We start from the raw sequence: 19,413 nt of genomic DNA, 5'->3' as shown, positions 1-19,413 counted from the left end.
AGACACCAAGCTTCTTGGTTGTCTTTGGACGTTTCCTTAAAGCAGCCACCTGAATGCATGTCACATGACACTCATAGTCAGTGTTGGGTGTAAAATGTTACAAAGTAACTTGGGTTATTCTTAAATGTAACGAGTAATCTAACGCGTTAGGTCCGCCATTTAAGTACTCAGTTATTTAGTTACTTTTTCAAAAATATAATCCATTATTCAGACAATTTATGTAATCCGTGAGCCAGACAGCAGTGATTTCCAATCTGTTAGTGTGTGTGAAATTTGTCCTACAAGCCCCGCCCCCAATAACCCGTGCCCCTCTGTTATTCTTGCTGTTATACCCCTATCTCACCTATACGGTTTGACTATGCGCAGAAAGATGGAAACATAATCACGGCGTAATGTAGTTTAATGTGTGTAATGTAGTTAGTTACTTTAAAAAGTAACGTCACCCAACACTGCTCATAGTGAACTTTTGTATTTAGCACTAAACCTGAACATGGAAAGTTTTGAAAGTTTCTTGTTCTGTCCATCTCTCTGTCTTAGGTGAGAGCCGTAAAGTAGTGTACTCACTAGTCGACTCAGCTCAAGGGGTCTTCTCCATCGATAAGTGGACTGGTGTGGTGGCTCTTGAGCGACCACTGGACCGTGAGGTTCAATCCTCGTACCTCGTGGTGGTCCGGGCGTCTGACCTAGGTGTCCCATATCGTCTCTCATCTCTCGCCAACCTCACCATCGCCGTTCTGGACATAAATGACAATCCTCCAGTGTTTGAGCGGCGTGACTATAGTGCTACACTGGGCGAGGATGCAGCAGCTGGTACTGTGGTGCTGCATGTCCATGCACACAGCAAGGACATTGGTACTAACGCTGACATCTATTACAGCATCCGGTCTGGGAACGCGCAAGGACACTTCAGCATTGAGACACACACAGGTGAGAAGACAAATACATACAGGTATGCATGTTTCCGAGATGCTGGCATACTAGCATAATAAGTAGGAAGTTAGTATATCTGTTTCCTAGATGGTAACATGTGCTTCGCACTACAAAGAACTCGCCTCCACAACGGATTTAATTTGTATGCCAAGGTACCACTGTAAATGGTTCACGGCTAATATTGCTTTGCTAACTAATCTGACAGAATTTCAGAAAGGATTTTAAAATCACATTTATAAATATTCATACATTCACTGCTAATTCTGATTAACTGGCTAACATGAGCTAAACCTGCCAAGATTCTGAAAGGACCTGACAGGAATTCTAAGAAACTCATAAAATATATTTTTTTTGGCGTAAAGGTACTTTTGAGGGGATGGATGCCTTCTTTTTTGAAAAAATTATTGTCAATGATGAACATTAAGCTAGCAAGCTAGCATGGAATGCTCGCTATGCGGTACATTGATTATGTTTGGTTTTGTCTGAAAAGTGCAGTAAGCTAGCTAATAGCATTTACTTTAATGAACATTGTAGCAGAAAGCTTAGACCTTTTTTTTTTTATTTTTTTTATTATGCTAGTATTCAGTTAAAGATGTAATAGACGCTATGCTATGCTAGCTTACACTTCCCGCTCTGGTGTTTGGATTGAATCTGTATGATAAAATGAAATGAAATTAAATTCAATTTGTTTGGCTGAAATTTATCCATGCTTATTTGACCACAAAATTTATAGGACCACACACACACACACACACACACTTCATTCTATAATGCAATTCAGCATTCGCTGTTCTAGCCAGTATATAAAGCTGAGATATCGACAGCCCGAGGCGGTTTGTGTCCTAAATCGCAGCCACCCGCCTTTACTCACACTTAATCTCACCAACCCCCTCACCCACACGCGGGCACACACACACACACACACACTTTCATACATTTTCAGCTTACAGCTCACGTTTGCACAAAGTTTCCTTAGTAATTGCTTTGCATAGATATTTAAAGACGCTCCAGATGGATGCTGCATATTGTTTTCTGCAAAGCACAGTATTTTTTTTCAAATGGCACATCATACACTATGACATAATACTGTATATACTTGAGAATAAATGCATAAAAGAATGCACAGTATTATTTATAGATAACCTTTGTAGTGTGCACAGTGTGCGTTTTAAGAGCATGACGATAATGTGACGTGTGTGTGCGTCTGTATCTATGTGTGTAGGCGAGATCTCCGTGTCTCACCCTCTGGACTTTGAGACCTGTAAAGATTACTTTCTGACAGTAGAAGCCCGTGATGGGGGAACTCCGCCCCTTACCACTGTTGCCATGGTGAACATCAATGTAACGGACGTGAACGATAACGCGCCGATGTTCGGGCGGGCCGTCTACAGCGCCATTATCAGGGAGGACGCTAACATCGGTGATGCAGTCGTCAAGGTAACCAAATCTGACTAGGTATTTCATTAACAATGGTGTGATGGAGAGCTGTAAGTTGACCTCGAGATGACGTTTCGGCCTGGTTGCTTAGGTGACGGCCGAGGACATCGACAGCCAGGTGAACGGTGACATCCTGTACTCCATCGTCAGCGGCGACCGCGAGAACCAGTTCTTCATCGAGCCCGTGACGGGCCAGATCAAAGTCAACAAACAGCTAGATCGAGAAGCGGTGAGGAAGTGCATCACGGTTGCCATGACAACAAGCGCAGCTTGTCTGAGGACAAATTATCAGCTATCAGAGTCAAAAAGTCATTTCTATTTACGAGTGCAAATAAATTACTTTCACTGGTATTGAACTGACACTTAAGGTTCAGATGAATGCCACCTCAGGAACCATGGGTAAATTTAAATACACATATTGATTGTTTTCCATTAACGGCACATCCTGGAGTGTGTTATTATATTGACACTTTCATTTTAGCCATTTATAGTTATTTCCTGTTATCACTTACATTATCCTAGCTACAATACACTCAGTCAGTGCTGTATTATTTCTCTAATGTTACAGTAAAACACTGAAGACTTTCCTAATTTAAAAAAATCTACAAAGCACCGACACTGGAGACTTCTTCCATAATTCTTAAATAAATAATCTCCGTATATTGTTAGCCATATCAATGATTGTACAGCTTTGTTTAATGACAGCGCTGGTTATTATAAGCGTTAGGTGATGCAGCTCATCCGGCGTACGAGTCCCAGTGAACGAGCTGTTACTACAGAAGCGATGAATAAAAACCTGTGATTTGCAAGCTGAACTAATGACACCGCCGCTGTGATCGAAAAATTAATCAACACCTTCTGAGAGAATTTAACAGCCCAATTATCACATGCAAAATCATGGTTCTTCTCCGTTTGTTAGCACGCAACGTCACTGATCCGTTATTCTTTGTAAATAACGTGCAGATTGCATGCATACATTAGCCTCTTTATCTGGGATGTTTGTAAATCACAGTGTCAAATTTTTAATTAGAAATTATACATTAGTGGTCTGTATTATATTAGAAATTTTACAGCTGTAGTCCTACACTAGAATTCAATTATATAATTCATTGTACTGACAATTATAATATTATGTAATTGTCCGTTGATTAAATATTCTATACTTCTGTCTTGTCTGTCTCTTATTCTATTTGTTTCTCCAGATTGCGGGTTATGCTTTGGCAATAAGAGCTCTGGATGGCGGAACTCCGTCCATGTCTTCAACTGTCACCGTTAACATCGACATCTCCGACATCAACGACAACCCGCCCACTTTTTCTCCAGCCAATCACACGGCGGTTATTCAGGTACACTTAATGAGTGACAGTAATACAGCACTTTAAAAAAAAAAGGGGGAAAAAAAATATAAATCTGACTACGGTTCACACCTTTATCGACAGGAGAATAAGCCGATCGGGACGAGCATCCTGCAGCTGTCAGTCACCGATAAAGACGCCGCCCACAACGGCCCGCCTTTCCAGTTCCGCATCCTCTCGGGAAATGAGGAGCTGTGGTTCACGATGGACAGGGAGGGGCTTATAACGTCCAATCAGATGTTCAGCAGGTCCGAGAGAACGGAGTACATCATTCAGGTTGAGGTGAGATCAACAGGAATAATCAAGTTATACTGTGTAATAAGTTTACAGGTTTGTTGTTTGTTTTTTTTTACAATTAGTGTGATTGTAATTTCTACTCCTGTACTTACGAACACCTGTCAGTGAAGTTTGACTTTTAGATTGGTGCTGAAATAATACTTTTGTTTTTATTAGTGCTGTCACTTAATTTTATAATTTTTATCTAGTTAATTTCCGTCATCTTATTATCCGAGGTAAACGTGCTATTATCACACACAGCCGGGTGACCCTGCTGCAATTATGGGAAGCCATTAGGGTCAGACTTATGATTAATTTGCATAAAAAATATATAGTATCACATAAAAGTTTTTTTGATTAATCACATGCGTTAACGTGTTAGCCCAAGTTTTTATTTCTTATTTATTTATACAGCGGAACCTTGGATTACGAGCTTAATTCATTCAAAAAGTGGGCTTGTATTCCAAAACACTCATAAACCAAATCTAATTTTCCTATAAGAAATAATGAAGAACCTAAATTATTCGTTCCACAGCCCCAAAATTTATAAAAACATAAAAAATTAAATACATAAAAATAATTAAGACAAAATATAAAGTAAAAATTAAACAAATTAACCTGCACTTTACCTTTAAAAAAAGTAAAAATAAATCCAGACAGATAAGTGTGTGTGTGTGTGTGTGTGTGTATCACAGTGTCCATGATGCACAAAAAAACAGACTGAGCCTTGAGCAGAGAGAGAAAATGGATCTTTAACCTCTCTAATGAGACTTGCTTTTTCTTTACACACGCGCTGTACACACACATGCATACAAAAACAAAATAAAAGATGTTTTACGCGCACACACGTAGTCATAGTGTTAAAGTAAACAGTACACGCGTGCATGGATGTTGATTATACCAGTAAGAGACGCGCACTAAGACCCGGCAGGGGAGACGATTATCCACAATTGCGCAGCACAAGAGAGTGATCACGTGACGCTCGGCCAGAAAAAAACAGGAAGCGCATACGTGATACATGATACTCAGTATTCGCAAACCCAGACTTGTTTGTTTTCCAAGTCAAAATATCTTTGTATCTTTGTATATCTAAATAATCTTTGCTCGTCTTGTGGAACACTTGCAAACCGCGTTACTTGCAATCTGAGGTTTTACTGTATATATATTTAACATATTTATCCAAATATGGGTCCCCAGGCCCATGATTCCGGCAGGCCCCCGCTGTCCTCAACAACGCTAGTGCACGTGCGTGTGATCGAAGAGAGCGTGCACGTGCCTGTAGCTTCTCCACTGCACGTGCACATAGTCACGGTGGAAGATGAGTTCCCAGGTGGCGTGATTGGACAGATTCACGCCACGGACCAGGACGCTTTCGACATCCTCACCTATGGACACACACACCAACAGAACAGCCTCTTTAAGGTATGTGTGTACAGTCTTTCTTACGATTGGCTCTGCGTCCCTTACTATAAATCTTCCATCTTCCTTTCCGTCTCAGGTGAACCCACGTGACGGACGCATCATCGCTCTGTCCGGCCTGGATGCGGGTCGGTATTCCCTGAACGCCACGGTGACGGACGGCCGTTTTTCTGTGAGCGTACCTGTGAGCGTGCACGTGGAGTGGGCGTCGGCTGCTATGCTGCGTCACGCCGTTACAGTGCGCTTCGAGCGCGTCTCGCCGCACGACTTTGTCTCACGGCACCTCACCGCCGTTCGCCGCGCCATCTGCGATGCCATGGGAACGGCGACGCCCGATGCCCTGCATGTGCTCAGCGTGCAGCCGGTGGAGACCACAGGCCAGCTCGACCTCCTATTGGCTGTGGAGGCTCCAGGGGGCGGCGGCTTCCTGGCCGCAGCGCTGGTGAGCCAGAAGTTGAGTGCAGCCCGGCGGCGACTCGAACAGGTCCTGCGTGTTTCCGCTGTCCTGGATAAAAACTGCTCGGGTCTGGAGTGCGGGGAGGCGCGGTGCGAACAGACCATCACGCTGGACACACACGCACCCCTCACTTACACCACCAGCACCAGCAGCTTCGTCTCACCGCGGTTCCAACGGAGCGCACGCTGCGTCTGCACTGGTGAGTCATGGAAGATCATCACTGATACAGTAGCTTGCAAAAGTATTCACCCCCCCCAGGAACTGATCCTACTTTTTCATTTTATTGTTTTTCCATTTTACTAGCAATACTGACAATTTGTGTGTGTGACAATTTTTTGTTCGTATCTTCGTTGAAATCATGATGTATATCTCTCTTTTTCTTTGACAGATGGGCGGTGTGCTGCGGTGGCGGAGGTGTGTGAGGACGTCGTGTGTCCTGATGACATGCAGTGTGTGAAGACGGACAACAATAGAGGACCATACGCCTGCCAGTGTCCACCAGGGAAGCTAGAACCGTGTGCAGGTATGTGTATGTGTGTGACAACATACGTGATTTGTTGATGATGTCATAAAATCTATGCGAATTTACTACAAATTTATGCAAATATTCTAAACATTTACTACAGATGGATGTAAATATACAGAGTATGTGTTTTGAGAGAAACACAATGTTTGAGAGAAAAATTTATTAAAACTGTGTATATGTGTGTGTGTCCAGGTCACACCTCTCTGAGTTTCTACGGCAACAGTTATATAAAGTACCACCTGATTGACAGCTGGAAGAGCGGCGACGTGAAACTGCAGCTGCGTATCAGAACGCTTCAGAGAAGCGGCGTGATCCTGCACACACACCCCGCCCCCTGTGCCATGCTAAAGGTCCCGTGCGCGCACACACACATTTCCACACACAAATACTTGGTTAACTGCCTTGTCTAACTGCTTGTGACCTTAAGTCCCGCCTTTGTGTGTTTGATTGACAGATGGAGGAGGGACGCCTCCAGCTACAGCTGGGCTGCTCCGAAGGTGGCGGGGTCCTCACCGTGACCGGCCGACCAATCAGTGACGGTCGCTGGCACCATGTGACTCTCGAGTTGGGTCGAAACTCTAGCAGCCTCTCGTTAGATGATTGGACGCAGCAGGCCCCGCCTACGTCCCGCCTCCCTGGCTTCGATTGGTCCATTTCTATGGGGGCGCAGCTTGGTTCTGATGGGTTCCAGGGTTGCCTGGACTCGTTGGCGCTGAACGATGATGACCTCCCACTGCACAACAAACAGGCAACGACGGCAACGATCACACGCCCACGGACACACGCACATGTGGAGGTGACGACGCTGGGCGAGGTGACGCTCGGTTGCGTCCTACATCATGATCCCTGTGCACGCCAACCCTGCGCCCACGGGGCGGCCTGCACCAGCCTGCCCAACGGAGGTGTGTGTATGTGTGTGTGGAGATGTTTTTGTATTGTGCTGGACACTAAGTATTCTCAAAGGATTTAAATATTCCTGAGTTTCGATGTTATAGGGACATTTGTCCGGTCCCCACAATGACTACGTTACAAGAACTAAAGCTTACATCTTTTATTGATTCGCTGATTGATTAATTAGTTCATTCATATAACAGATACAAAAAGACATTTGGCCGGTCCCCACAAAGACTTTTGGTGTGTGTTGGCCGGTCCCCACTACGTTACAAAAACTACAGCTGGTATTTTTTAAATAAATTAATCAAGTTAAAGTTGTAGTTTTTGTAGCGTAGTGGGGACCGGCCAAAAGTCATTGTGGGGACCGACCTAATTTCCCCAATTAACCAATTAATTTATAAGTTTTTTTTTTTTTACAGTAGTTAAAGGTAAAGACAGGTTTTGCTGAAGCATAGAGTTGAAGCCTGTGTGTGTGTGTGCTGTCATTTTATCTACGTTATTTCTCCGTTAACTTTCAGTCGTATTGTTCCATCACTGATGGCGCATCGCTTGGTTTTTACTTTTCTACTGTAAGTGACCCTGACATTCACTGTCGTTAGGTTGAGCTTGAACAGGATTTATTCACGTACATAAGCGCAGCCGCTCTCCCCAAAGTCCTCTTAAACACTACCCGATGCGTTTTGGTTTGAGACCAAAGCTCACTTTTTTCCAGGCGCAGTGTGTGAGTGTGTGTTAATCATTTTCTTCCCTTTCTCAATCTCAGCAGAGCTGTGCACACACTCCCAGCTAACTGGCTGACAGCTGTGATTATTATATCAGCTCAGAATATTTATAATGTGTGTGTGTGTTAGTGTGTGTGTGTGTTAGTGTGTGTGAGAGAGAGGGAGGGAGATAGAGAGAGAGTAATTACTGCATAATTACTCCGCAGTCGTTTTTGGTGGACGTCCTTATTCTCCTGCTAGGCATATAATTAACGCACACCGCTTGTCCAGCTGTGTGTGTGTGTGTGTGTTTGTGTGTGTAGGATTTTCTGGTGATTAGCGTCTCTGTTCTCTCTCTCTCTCTCTCTCTCTCTCTCTCTCCTCTTCTATCTCTCTCAGGTTTCTCGTGTAATTGCGGTCCTCTGTACACCGGGCGGCGCTGTGAGACAGAGATTGGCGTGTGCGCGCCGAACCCGTGCCGAAACGGCGGTGTGTGTAAACCCATCGGCAACGCCTTCCTCTGCAGCTGCAAGAGGGGATACACCGGCATCACGTCAGTACACACACACAAACACACACACATTTCATACTACTGTAATAATTTAAATTTTTATTAACTACGATTCGATAACAAGAAACAGAAATACTATACATTACTCATAATAAGTTTTATTAATAATGTATTGAAATATCATTAAGGGTATATTAAGCGTGTACAGTATAAATAGTGTACTGATTGTGTTATTAGTTTAGTTACTGATAGTGTGAGTGATTTTAATGGTATATTATTAGTGCTAGTTGTGGTGTGAGGGTTATATTGCATTAACGTATATAAAAAGTGTTTAAATGGTGTGTTAATGCTGGTATTAGTAAGTGGTGTATTAATGGTGTGTTAGCAGTGTTGGGTGTAACGCGTTACAAAGTAACAAAGCACTTGGATTACTTTTTTGATGTAACAGTAATGTAACGCGTTAGGTCCGCCGTTTAAGTACTCAGTTATTTAGTTACTTTTTCTAAAATGTAATCCGTTATTCAGATAATTTATATAATGCGTGAGCCAGACAGCAGTCGTTTTATTAGTGTGTTTGTGAAAGTCGTCCTACAAGCCCCGCCCTTGATAACCCGCCCCACTCTGTTATTCCTGCTGTTATGCCCCTATCTCACCTATACGGTTTGACTATGTAAGGACGCGCGGAAAGATGGAAACCTAATTACAGCACCAAAACTCGCGGTGAATCATGATGAACCGTACTTACGGCCACCGCGCGAAACCGCGTAGGTGAGATGGGGGTATTAGTAGGTGAGATGGGGGTATTAGTAGGTGAGATGGGGGTATTAGTAGGTGAGATGGGGGTATTAGTAGGTGAGATGGGGGTATTAGTAGGTGAGATGGGGGTATTAGTAGGTGAGATGGGGGTATTAGTAGGTGAGATAGGGGTATTAGTAGGTGAGATGGGGGTATTAGTAGGTGAGATAGGGGTATTAGTAGGTGAGATGGGGGTATTAGTAGGTGAGATAGGGGTATTAGTAGGTGAGATGGGGGTATTAGTAGGTGAGATGGGGGTATTAGTAGGTGAGATGGGGGTATTAGTAGGTGAGATAGGGGTATTAGTAGTTAACAGATTATGGGCCAAACTTTACTGAGTGATGATGGTAGAATAATTATAAAGGTCTCGACTAAAACATGCATGAGGAATCACAAAGGAGTTTTTATTTTCTATAATGGGAAAGTACTCGAACTAGTTACTTTTATCAGAAAGTACTGCTGTAATGTAACGGATTACTTTTTAAAGACAGTAATTTTGTGATGTAATTAGTTACTTTAAAAAGTAACGTCGCCCAACAATGTGTGTTAGTGATGGTGGTAGTATTAGTGATGTTATAGTGTAGTGTTATAGTGGTGTTTAATGGTGTGTAAGTGCTGTTATAACATTGCGTCAGTGCTGCTGTGGCGTATTAATGTGTCTTGGGGTGTATTAGTGATGGTGGTGGTGTGTTAGTGGTCTATTATTACTGGTGTTAATGGTTTGTTAACGGTGCACTGCTGCTACTGTTCATGGATTTCTCAGTGAAATGACGCGTGTGATGAAATCCTGTCATGCAGCACACACACATACACCCCCACACACACACACACACTCACACACACACACACACACACACACACACACACACACACACACACACACACACACACACTCAGTCACCAGGAGAGGGAGCCAAAGATCTCTCTTTGCCTCTCACCTCCTCCTCGTTCCTCTCTTCTGCTCTCATCCGTCCACTGCTGATGTCTCTCTCTCTCCAACTTCCTTTAATTCATTACTAACACACACACACACACACACACACACGTCAACGTATCCGTTTTCTTAAATAGTCAATTTTTTTTTACCTTATATTGGATTTAGTTGCCAGCCCACTCCATCACTGCCCCCCCCACTACACAGACCAGTATAATTAAATTACATACACACTTGCACATACACACTCCGATTTAATTAACACACATACACACACATGGTCTTGCATTCCCTTTGATGTGCTTTGAAGAATAAAAATGTAGAAAAAAATCATATTCTCATGCTTTCACACATAAGACTGTGTGTGTGTGTGTGTGTGTGTGTGTGTGTCTGTAAGTAGGTTTATTACGTTTATTAATTGTTGTAATCTAATTAATACACTTGACTAATAGTGTGTGTGTGTGTGTGTGTGTCCTGCAGGTGTGAAGAGGACGTAAACGAGTGCGAACGTGGCGAGCGCTGTGAGGGCGGAGCCTCCTGCGTCAACACCTTCGGCTCCTTCTACTGCAACTGCACCACGCCGGGGTTTGTGGGCGGAGCCTGTGCCGTCCGTCCCGTCCTGGTCCCCGACATGCGCTCCGGCCCTGCCTACTTTGGCCGGGAGGAGCTTATCGGCGTGGCGGTGGTGCTGTTCCTGATCATGGCGCTCGTGTTTCTGTTCGTCGCCTTCAGGAAGAAAGTGTTCCAGAAGAGCTACTCGCGCAACGACCTGTCGCTCGTCCAGGACCCCGCCACCGCCGCGCTGCTGCACAAAGCCAACGGACACTTCCCGCCCCTGCAGTGTGGCTCCGGAGACCCCATCAGCCTCTTCACCGAGGGTGGGCGTGGCTTATTGTCTGGCGAACCCATCGGGCTCTATACGGAGGGTGGGCGGAGCTTATCAGGGCCACCTCAGGTCCCGGTGAGACCGATGGCCTACACGCCGTGCTTCGGGACTTTGGAGAAGAGGAGCGGTGACAGAAAGGGGGCGGAGCTGACCGAGATGAGTACGTTCAGACAGGGGGCGGAGTCACCGAGGGTGGTGGGCAGTATGACACGGAGAGGCGTGGCCGTGTGTAGCGTGGCCCCCAGCCGGTCGGAGTGTGACTCGCCGAGCAACAAGAGAAGCTGGGAAGATGATGATGGTAAGAGTGACTGGGTCGTGTGTGTGTGTATGTGTGTGTGTGTGTGTGTTGTAATCCAATGAGCGTCTCACACCTTCTCCTTCATCTCCTAAACATAAGCAGCGTTTTTATGGAGCGTTTATCCTGAGCCGGCGACCGCGCCCTTCACACAGATCTAATCTCCACTCGGAAGTTTAATGCTTTAAACGCCGTACAAACTCCCCTCAGTACAGCCGACCTTTCAGAACACACGCCAGCGTAAATATAATAAACTTTACAGACGTCTGTGATAACATTCACGCACGGCGGCCCGTCGCTCTGCCTCACCGACCGTGCGCTCAGCTGTGATGTCATCAGCTATGGCATGCCGCTTAAAAACCCATCACCTGCAAACAGTTCTACACTGTGTGTACGGGGGGGTGTGGGGTGGGGGGGTTGGGCGGACTGAGTATCTTTCTTCCCAGTTTCCTTTCTTTCTTCCTTCACTTTTTCCTTTTTTCCTACTTTCTTTTCTTCTTTTCTTTCTATATTTTTTCTTTCATCCTTCCTTTATCCTCTATTAATACAGTGGAACCTTGGATTACGAGCACAATTAGTTCAGGAAAGCGGGCTCGTATTCCAAAACACTTGTAAACCAAATTTTCCCATAAGAAATAATGGAAACTCAAATTATTCGTTCCACAGCCCAAAAAAATAAATACACAAAATCTAAATTAAAAATTTAACAAATTAACCTTCACTTTACCTTTAAAAAGAAGTAAAAATAAATCCCGACAAATAAGTGTTTCCGTTTATGCACGCAGGCGCTGTGTTTGTGTGTGTGTGTCAAATTACGAGCGCGCACACAGAATGACAGGCTGAGGGAGAAAATGGATTTTTAACCTTCTAATGAGATTTTCTTTTGCTTTACACGCGTGCACACGTGTGTTATTAGAAACAGTACATGCGCGCTGTAAACACAAAGTAAAATATGTTTTACACACACACACACACGTGGTCACAGTAGTAAACAGTACACGCGTGCACGGATGTTGATTATACCAGTAAGAGAGGCGCACTAGGACCCTGCAGGGGAGACGATTACCCACAATTCCACAAGACAAGAGAGAGAAAAAACGTTGGCTCAGTTGTGATCACGTGGCGCTTGGCATCAAAACAAGAAGCGCATGCGTGATACTCGGTACTCGTAAACCAGTCAAAATTTAATAAAAATCTTTGCTTGTCTCGCGAAATACTTACAAACCGTGTTACTCGCAATCCGAGGTTCCACTGTATTTTTCTTTTCTTTTTTCTTTCAATCCTTTCTTTTTTCTCTGCCTTTCTTTCCTTCTTTTTTCTTTTATTCCTTTCTTGCTTTCTTTATTTCCTTCCTTCATTCCCTTCTGTCTTTATTTATTTCCTTTCTTACCACTTTTTCCTTCTTTGAATTTTTCATTCCTTTCTCCCTTTCCTTTGTTCTTTCTTTCTACCTTTCCTTCCATTTCTTTTTCTTTATTTCTTTTTTCTTGCCTTCTTCCTTTTAACTTTTTACTTACTTTCCCTCTCTTAACGTTTCACTTGTCTTCACTTCTGTTCAGTTGCACCTTTGCGCTCGCCTCAGCCTGAAGCCTGCTGTTAGCAGAGACTTAATTAAATTAAAGTTTTTAAAAAAACGCAGTTGTCTAGACTCCCTGCGGAGGGCAGCGTGCCTGAACTCAACATCTAACAATCATCAGAATCACAATCAGATACAGAGAGAGAGAGAGAGAGAGAGATTAAAAACCAGAGCAGGATTAAAGTGTCACTTCAAATTCGACTTCTCAGTGTGATAACAAGTCAGTGTGTGTGTGTGTGTGTGTGTGTGTGTGTGTGTGTACATATTTCTTTGTCTGTTCAGCAGATATGAAACCAAACCGAGTAACGAATGAACGAGCCATAAGTGTCTTACCTGTATGACCTTTGACCTCTGACCTTTCACAGGGAAAGTGGACATGTTGGACGAGGTCACATGTTTTTCAGGCAGCAACAAAGGAAGCAACTCCGAGGTCCAATCACTGAGCTCCTTTCAGTCGGACTCCTGTGATGATAACGGTAAGCCCCGCCCACCATGACGCTCTCTCTCTCTCTCTCTCTCTCTCTCTCCTTGCGTGTGTGTGTTTGTGAAGAGTGTGAAAATGTGTGTGTCATCAGTTTCAGCATCCGTGCTCCAATGGTGAATAATCAGACCATTAGTTTGGTGTGTGTGTGAGTGTGTATGTGTGTGTGTGAGAGAGAGAGAAAGGCTTCATACTCCTCACTTTTCGGAATGATGACATACGCCGACTCTCATCTGTCACAGCTCGGGTCATCATCAGCCAATCAGAACACAGAAGCATCTGCAGTGGACCAATGGCTGCTTTGGATTCACGCATATAATTTACACCATGCAATTATACAATAGTCTTACCTACTGACTTTGTTGTGCAAAGTGTGTATCAGTATGTGTGTGTGTGTATGCGTGTGTGTGTGTGTGTGTGTAAGTTTCTCACCACTCTGCATTTCTTTCTCCAAGCTTCCATAGTGACGGTCATCCGTCTCGTCAACGACGCAGTTGACACGATCGAAAACGAAGGTAGCTCCAGAGCATACGTGTACACTCTTCATCACACACACACACACACACACACACACACACACAGAAACAGAGGGGGTCTGTAAAATTAAGTAATGCAGTTTACTGTTAAGCACTGAGTTGGTGTGTGTGTGTGTGTGTGTGTGTGTGTGTGTGTGTGTGTGTGTGTGTGTGTGTGTGTGTGTGTGAGAGAGATCTTGACTTAATATCTGCTTTCTCTAAGTTTGCCAGAAAGAATTTGACCAGAACTAAGACCACAGGAACAGAATGCGCACACACACACGCATACACACACATATATATATATATATTAATAAACTTTCTTTCTTTCTTTCTTTTTGTCTTTCCTTCTTTTTAGTTGTGACATACTTGCATTCAACTATATTCCTTTATTTCTCTCTCTCTGTTCATTTTTTTTTATTTACATCTTTCTTTCTATCTTTAAGTTGTGACATACTTAATTCTTCTATTTTTCCTTTTCTTTCTTTCTTTCTTTCTTACCTTCTTTCTTTTTAGTTGGAAAATTCTTCTTTCATTTCTTTAATTTTTTTCTTCTTTTCTTTCTGTCTTCCTGTCTTTCTTTCTTTCTTTCTTTCTTTCTTTCTTTCTTTCTTTCTTTTATCTCTTGATGTTCCTTGTCCACACACAATGTTTTTTTCTCTGTCTCTCTTTCTCACACACACACATTGATCACCTAACAAACTAAATTTAATTGTCATTTACACATTATTATTTTCGGTTTCGTGACTCAGGAATTAGATTTCACCCTGAAGTCAGATGCACTCTGAACACTTACCCTTTCAAACATTATGGCGCGATACCGTGCCGATTGATCCAACTTTTTTTAGACTACATCTGTTTAAAATGTGCTCTTGACTCATACGCACAACGTTTTCGCTCAGCGTTAAGTCACCGTGAAGAAAATAAATATTAAGCTTGTATTTTTCACGGCAACGGTCTGGACCTTATTCCCATGTTTGGCGGCGTGTTGGCGTCGTCTGCGTCAAAGATTCGTCAAAACATGGAAAAAGTGGCTTTGCTCGTTTAACACTGTAAATATGCTTCCGGGGGTTTTGGCGCTGTCCTGAATTTATAAAATACTTTGTTAGGTATCTGCCATCTGACTCAAATCACAGAGGATCACTTTAGCTTTGAAAGGAAACAACTTGGCAAAAATACCTACTGTACATTGAATTAAAAACCTACAGAGTAGCAAAGTGCAAAGTGGGGACCGGGACAAAGCAAGGACTTGCGTACAAAATATAAACACGTCAGTGTAAATAAATCAAAAGTTCAAATGATAAAAAAGATTAAACGTTTTTCAGTTAAGCAGAAAGCGTTGTAAACACAGGAAACAGATATGGGTCAGGTTTTGCGTCTAGGTAAACAGACAAGACACACACACACACACACACACAAATCAGAAAAAAAATCAGATTTGTGCATCAAAGCCAAATGTAGATGTAAAAAGCAGGCATTTGTAAAAGTCGTAAGAAATACACATACAGCAGTGCTTAAGAATAAGAATAAAACAATTATATTTCAAATTGTCCAGTATTCCTTCTGGATTTTATATTGATGTAATATCTATAAAAAAATATATATATATAAGTATTTTTATTTTATTAATGAATTTTGACTGATTTTAAGGTTAAAATACTGGTTAAAATGTTTTTGTTTTAAATGAGAAACAATTTAAACTGCAAATAAAAAAATCTCAAACTTTTTGAAACTTAAATATAAAAAATTTAAGCTTGACATATGCTCCCTGATTTCTTACATTTTTTCTTTACTTTTTAGTTGTGCAAAACCTTTTATCGAAGAATTTAAAGATCTTTTCTCAGACCAGAAAAACAATGCTCTCTTTCAACTGGCTTATGATATTGTACTGTAAGGGTTCTGAACATGTTTAAGCTAGGCTAAGCTATTCCATGTTGCAGTAAGGAAAAAAAAGTAAATTTTACATTTTTCATGAATTTGGACAAATTTATCAAATATTCTTTCTATAAACCAGACATTATGTGATATAAGCCACATATTACTAATCTTATGATTTTATCTTCTTTTAATTCTATTTGAAGATAATGTCTTTCTAGAAATGCCTGCTTAAAATTTGGTAGTTAATCTCCGAATGTAACAATAGAATTGATGCTTAACATAGTAAGTTATGTGTAATAAAATAGTTTTAACTATTGTGATCTTAATATGTGGTTTATTAAGGAATATGAAATAAATTTGACTACATTCAAGGTGGGGTTTTTTGTGCTCTGCGTTTTCAACTTTAATATTTTTAACTTGCGGCGGAATTTACGTTCATTGTAGGTCGAGAAGCGTTTATATAGTTTGACTAACTTTTATGTGATTTATTGCGATCCCACAATGGCGTTCAAGTCAAACCAGGGGTTTTGACGAAATTTCTGGTAAATGAACCCATGAAGCTGATTGACATTTACAGAAGCACATGATAGTGATGAGACTCTTAGCTGCAGTAAAGTATTTGTACGGTGCAGATGTAAGAAAGGCTGTACATCCGTAATTGTAAAAAAAAAAAAAAAAAGGTCTCGTGAACATTAAGCGAGCGAAACGCCTGATCCTTGAAAATCGATGGATAACTTGCATGGATAATCACAGATGTAGAATCTACACTACACGGGTAGTTATTATGTGTTTGTAAAGCCAGTCCCAAAATCAGACAATTAACTAAGGAATTAGGTTAAACACATGTTTATAATGCCGTGTTCCACTTCTGTAAAAAGTTCTGTAAAACTCAAGCGTATCAATTTCCAGATTTTGCTCTGCCCTTCGTCGCTGTGACTCATTAGCCGCTGCATGGAAGCGCTTCACTGGAGCTCATTTTCCCCATAAATACAAACAGAAACACAGAGATCCAGAGCAGAGAGTAAACCAAATTCCTTAACGCAAAGCCAGAACTACAGAAACAGGTTTGTTGTCCACATGTCTGAAAACCTCTACACACTTTTACAAACCTGTGTTAACGTTTATAAACCTCTACAAGGATTTGTTCTACTACTGTATGTTTCTACCACAGAGGTTTGTTCAGACTTTCTAAATTGCGAAAAAATGTTTGCAAACGTCTCCAACCCACTACAGAACACCGCAAAGGTTTAGACTGCTAGGTGTCTACCAAGAGGTTTGTACAGGTGTGATTGGGCCTGTAATGGGTTGTGATGGTCTGTAGTGGTTTATAGAGTTGGGTAGGTGTTTGGAACGTGGTGTCTGTACTGGTTTGTCCAGTTTGTAAAAGGTTTGTCTAAAGCACTGTAATGATCTGTAGTGGTTTATAGTGGTTTGCATAATTTTGTAAATGGTTTGTCAAACTTTTACAAACCTCTGCAAACCTTTATAAATTTCAACAAAGATTTTTTCCACTACTACAAATGTTTGTAGAGGTTCTGATTTCTAGAGGCTACCTTAGACTTTTATGAACTACTGTAAATGTTTACAATCGTCTAAAATGGGTGTAGTGGGTTGTAGAGGCCTGTAGTGGGCTATGGTAGTTTGTAGTGCGTTTTAAACATCGGTAGTAATTTGTAGTGGTTTGTAATGGTCGCTAAAGGTCTATAGTAGTTTGTAGACATCTAGCGTGGTTTGTAGGCTATAGTCCTTGGTAGGGGTCTCTAATAGTTTGTCAGACTTTTTCTGAACTTTCATAAACGTGTACAACCCTTTGCAATTGTTTGTTCTGTTAGGTTTCTACAGTAGAGGTTTTTAGTGTAAGGTACACAAAATTATCTTCGATTTTGTAATACAAAGATTCATTAGATCAATATGGCAGAACTCTCGCGTTTATGTTGAGAGTCTCAGATATGTTTTTGTGAAAGACTGTGTGTGTGTGTGTGTGTGAGAGAGAGAGAGAGAGAGAGAAAGAGGTTCGTTCAGTGCAGTCTAAAATCAGATGGTTGGGGGGGATGCCATATACAAACACACACACACACACACACACACACACACACACACACACACCGTGGTGCAGTAAGCATTGCGCTGATCTACACTTTTGTCTCTCCTCTTACTGCCAGTCTCCGTTATGGATCAAGGTCAAACCTACAGCAGAGGTGAATGTCTCTCGCCCTCTGTCCCCCCCCCCCCTCCACCTCTTCATTGCTGTGTTCTGCTGGCAGAATGCACTGGTGCATTCTGGGAAATAAGTTGCCTGTGGTTGTGGCTGTCTGCTGCGCTTGTCTGTCAGTCTCTTTCCTCTTTCCTGTCTGTGTGTTTGCTGTGGATGTTCTTAAACGGTCAGGATTAGGGTGTGTGTTTGTGTGTGTCTACACAGTGTGTGTGTGTGTGTCCCTGCGCTTCTGTGTGTCCACACATTGATTGCTGCATGCGTTCGTTTTCGTTCGATTGCAGAATGCGACCCTTTGACCTCATGACCTCATGGCTGTTCCACAGGCATGCCCCGCCCCCCTGCCGTTGCACGCTGTGAAACGCCGCATGATGAATCCCAAACGTTTCGCCAATTTGTCCGGGCTGTTCTGATTGTCTGTTCTGTCTCCGCAGCGTACCACTGGGACACTTCCGATTGGCTGCCGACGACGAGGCTCTCCAACATCGAGGAGGCGACGCCCGGAGACGTGGGCGTGCCCCTGGAGTCGGACTACTACCTAGGTGGCTTCGACGTCGACAGCGAGTACCCGCCCCCTCAGGAGGAGGCGTTTGTGTCACGTGACCGGCAGCCGCCCGTCCTTCCTGGAGAAGACTACCTGCGGGATGCCGCGCCTGTCAGTCAACCCGTTTCCACGGCGAGTACGCTGACCAGAGCCCGCCCACTCTTCCACCCGAGCCAGTATCTTCCTCCTCATCAGCTGCCGCTCGGATCCGAGGGGGCGGAGTTAAATGTTTTTGCGAGCGGAGACGAGCGTCTATCAATCAAAACGTCCTCGGTGTCCGATGTCTCCGCCCCCTTTGGGTTCGAGGATTCCGAAACTGGAGGAAGTTTGGACAGTTTGGAGGAAGCACAGACGCAGCCATACACACAACAGACTGAAGTGTGATCATCCACACATGAGATCACACACACACACACACACACACACACACACACGTACGCACACTTTTAAGGAATCATGTGACCTGTGATGTGGATGAACAGAATTCTGTGTGTGTGTGAGACAGAGACAAATCTCCTGCACACCTTGTACTCCTAGTGTGTGTGTGTGTGTCAGTGGACTTTTGTACAGCCAAACAGCACAACTTACTGAACGTTTTTAAACAGGATGTCTCGATTCTTTCTCGTTTTGTGTTGTTTTTGTTTTTTTTTTTGCACTAAGACTCCAGAGTTCAATGTACAAAAAACGGCTACAATTTTATTTCTCTTTCTGTCTCACTCTCTCTCTCTCTTTCTCTCTCTCTCTCCATTACAGGGTGAAATATTCCTTTGATTAACATCTGCCCCAAAAAT

At 42.8% G+C, this 19,413-nt stretch overlaps 1 protein-coding gene across 6 annotated transcripts in view; it reads left to right on the top strand.

Moving 5' to 3' along the window:
- The window catches only part of fat3a (FAT atypical cadherin 3a), a 70,028-nt gene extending 50,855 nt beyond the window's left edge, over window positions 1–19,173 (top strand). Inside the window, exons 14-30 of one of the 6 annotated variants that reach the window (XM_053507560.1) lie at window positions 538–927; window positions 2,153–2,367; window positions 2,459–2,596; window positions 3,570–3,713; window positions 3,807–4,004; window positions 5,196–5,420; window positions 5,497–6,073; window positions 6,263–6,397; window positions 6,593–6,750; window positions 6,855–7,302; window positions 8,395–8,548; window positions 10,716–11,113; window positions 11,180–11,425; window positions 13,358–13,468; window positions 13,929–13,988; window positions 18,029–18,064; window positions 18,513–19,173. In XM_053507560.1, coding sequence (XP_053363535.1) covers window positions 538–927; window positions 2,153–2,367; window positions 2,459–2,596; window positions 3,570–3,713; window positions 3,807–4,004; window positions 5,196–5,420; window positions 5,497–6,073; window positions 6,263–6,397; window positions 6,593–6,750; window positions 6,855–7,302; window positions 8,395–8,548; window positions 10,716–11,113; window positions 11,180–11,425; window positions 13,358–13,468; window positions 13,929–13,988; window positions 18,029–18,064; window positions 18,513–19,006 — 4,127 coding nt within the window. In that variant the 3' untranslated portion in view covers window positions 19,007–19,173. Of the gene's footprint in view, window positions 1–537; window positions 928–2,152; window positions 2,368–2,458; window positions 2,597–3,569; window positions 3,714–3,806; window positions 4,005–5,195; window positions 5,421–5,496; window positions 6,074–6,262; window positions 6,398–6,592; window positions 6,751–6,854; window positions 7,303–8,394; window positions 8,549–10,715; window positions 11,426–13,357; window positions 13,469–13,928; window positions 13,989–18,028; window positions 18,065–18,512 lie in introns of all 6 variants that reach the window. The other 5 variants (XM_053507559.1, XM_053507558.1, XM_053507557.1 and 2 more) reach the window with 5 other exon arrangements.
- The last annotated feature ends 240 nt before the right edge of the window (window positions 19,174–19,413 follow it).

The sequence above is a fragment of the Clarias gariepinus genome, chromosome 11, assembly GCF_024256425.1.
Source record: "Clarias gariepinus isolate MV-2021 ecotype Netherlands chromosome 11, CGAR_prim_01v2, whole genome shotgun sequence".
Lineage (NCBI taxonomy): Eukaryota > Metazoa > Chordata > Actinopteri > Siluriformes > Clariidae > Clarias > Clarias gariepinus.
The sequence above is the reverse complement of the archived record's forward strand: the minus strand, read 5'-3'. Positions and strand labels throughout refer to the sequence as shown.